The sequence below is a fragment of the Penaeus vannamei genome, chromosome 24 (genome assembly GCF_042767895.1).
Source record: "Penaeus vannamei isolate JL-2024 chromosome 24, ASM4276789v1, whole genome shotgun sequence".
Classification (NCBI taxonomy): domain Eukaryota; kingdom Metazoa; phylum Arthropoda; class Malacostraca; order Decapoda; family Penaeidae; genus Penaeus; species Penaeus vannamei.
Window position 1 is genome coordinate 33349920 of NC_091572.1, and position 2500 is coordinate 33352419.

General features: G+C 44.2%; 1 protein-coding gene across 1 annotated transcript in view; it reads right to left on the bottom strand.

The window, feature by feature from the left end:
* LOC113809843 (receptor-type tyrosine-protein phosphatase S) overlaps positions 1-2500 on the bottom strand; it is a 41462-nt gene that overhangs the window by 29986 nt on the left and 8976 nt on the right. The window contains exon 4 of the mRNA XM_070138628.1: positions 1-212. This exon is cut by the window's left edge and continues 14 nt beyond it. Coding sequence (XP_069994729.1) covers positions 1-212 — 212 coding nt within the window. The remainder of the gene's footprint in view (positions 213-2500) is intronic.

The following is a 2500-nucleotide window of genomic DNA, read 5'->3' on the forward strand; positions in this document are numbered from 1 at the left end:
GAGACCTCGTATGAGATGCCTGGAGGTCACGAGGTTCGAGGCGTGACCCGGATGACCTACCAGCCCCTCGACCCTCCTCCACGTGACCTTGAACCCTTTGCTGACCTTGGCGTCGAGGGCGGGGTCAGGGGCGTGGCTGTGAGGGAGCTCCGCCCACACTGCCGTCAGGTTTTTGCTGTGGACGGGACCCAGGGTCAGGTAGAGGGGGACGCCTGGGGGAGGAGGGGGAGGTAAGGGTGATGAATGGGGAAGGGAAGAGGTGGTGATGATGATGAGGGGGAAGGAGGTGGAGGTAAGGGTGATGAATGGGGAAGGGAAGAGGTGGTGATGAAGGGGGAAGAGGAGCTGGTGATGATGATGGTGGGAAGAGGAGGTAAAAATGATGGAGGGGAAGGGAAGAGATGATGATGATGGTGGAAAGAGGAGATGGTAGTGATGATGGAGGGGGGAAGAGGAAATGGTGATGATGATGAAGGGGAAGAGGAGATGGTAGTGATGATGGAGGAGGAGATGGTGATGATGATGGAGGGAAGAGGAGATGGTAGTGATGGAGGGGGAAGATATGGTGTGTTGATGGAGGGGGAAGAGGAAATGGTGATGGAGGAGTAGGGAAGAGGAGGTAAAAATGATGTAGGGGAAGAGGAGATGGTGATGATGATGGAGGGGGAGGTAAGGGTGATGAAGGGGAAGAGAAGAGGAAATAAAAATTATGTAAAGGGAAGAGATGGTAGTGATGTTGGAGGGGGAGGAGGTGGAGGCTGTGGTGATGAAAGGGGAAGGGAAGAGGAAGTAAAAATGATGGAGGGGGAAGAGAAGAGATGGTGGTGATGATGGAGGGGGAGGAGGTGGAGGTTGTGGTGATGAAGGGGAAGGGAAGAGATGGCGTGATGATGGAGGGGGAAGAGATGATGGTGATGGAGGGGGAGATATGGTGTGATGATGGAGGGGGAGGAGGTGGAAATAGTGGTGATGAAGGAGTAGGGAAGTGGAGGTAAAAATTATGTAGGGGAAGAGGAAATGGTAATGATGATGGTGGGAAGAGGAGGTAAAAATGGTGTAGGGGAAGAGGAGGTGGTGATGATGATGGAGGGGGAGGAGATGGAAGTAGTGGTGATGAAAGGGAAAGGGAAGAGGAAGTAAAATGGTGTAGGGGGAAGAGGAAATGGTGATGATGATGGAGGAGAAAGGAAGAGGAGGTAAAAATGATGGAGGGGGAAGAGGAACTGATGTGATGATGGAGAGGGAACTGAAGATAATGGCGAGGAAGCGACGATAATAGTGAAGAAGTAGGAAATGAAAATAATGATGCAAATCTTGATAAAGAGGGTGCAAGTGAGAATAATGATGATGATGATGAAGAAGGTGCAAGTGAGGATAATGATGATAAAGAAGGTGCAACTGATGACGTAGGAACTGAAGTTAATGATGAGTCTGATGGGATATTAGAATCATGATAATGGTGGTGATGATAACATAGGGAATATCATTTTGATTAGTAATGATGATATCTCAAATCTCAAATCGCAGAAATTACGAACACAGGGAGAAATATCGAAAGTACGAGAGCAATAACAGTGATGATAATAATAGCAGTGGTTAAAGTGATGATGATAATAACGATAATAATGATCATAAAGATAATAATAATTATGATAAGAATGATTGATGATGATGATGATAGTAATGATAACAATAGTAATAACAATAATAATGATATCAATATTAATAACAATAGCTATGATAATAATAACAACATTGATCATAAAAATCATAATGATAACAACTAGAAGCAACCAGAGAGCGCATACTTCCACCAAGATAATAAGAGTATTATAATAATTCAAGCGCCAAAAAGTTGTCCCCATCACGCAATGCTAATAACAATAATAATGATAATGATGATAATAATAATAGTTACCCCTATTGCCTTGACCATAGGGGTAACTGATACAATCATTTTAAAAATCCTGGATCCTCTCTCTTTCTCTTTCTCTCTCTCTCTCTCTCTCTCTCTCTCTCTCTCTCTCTCTCTCTCTCTCTCTCTCTCTCTCTCTCTCTCTCTCTCTCTCTTTCTCTCTCAATCTCTCTCAATCTCTCTCTCTCTCTCTCAATCTCTCTCTCTCTCTCTCTCTCTCTCTCTCTCTCTCTCTGTCTCTCTCTCTCTCTCTCTCTCTCTCTCTCTCTCTCTCTCTCTCATCAGCAACAATAACAATAAGGACAATATATATAATAATGATAAGTGCGACAATTACAAAAATAAAAAAAACAAGTGTGTGTGTGTATGTGTGTGTGTGTTTGTGTGTGGGTGGGTGCACATGTGTGTATGCATATACTGTTTATATGTGTATATGTATGTATATGTGTGTGTGTGTGTGTGTGTGTGTGTATGTGTGTGTGTGTGTGTGTGTGTGTGTGTGTGTGTGTGTGTGTGTGTGTGTGTGTGTGTGTGTGTATCACTGTCTCAAAACAAAAATTCCTGTTGACTTGCGCGGTTTTCGAA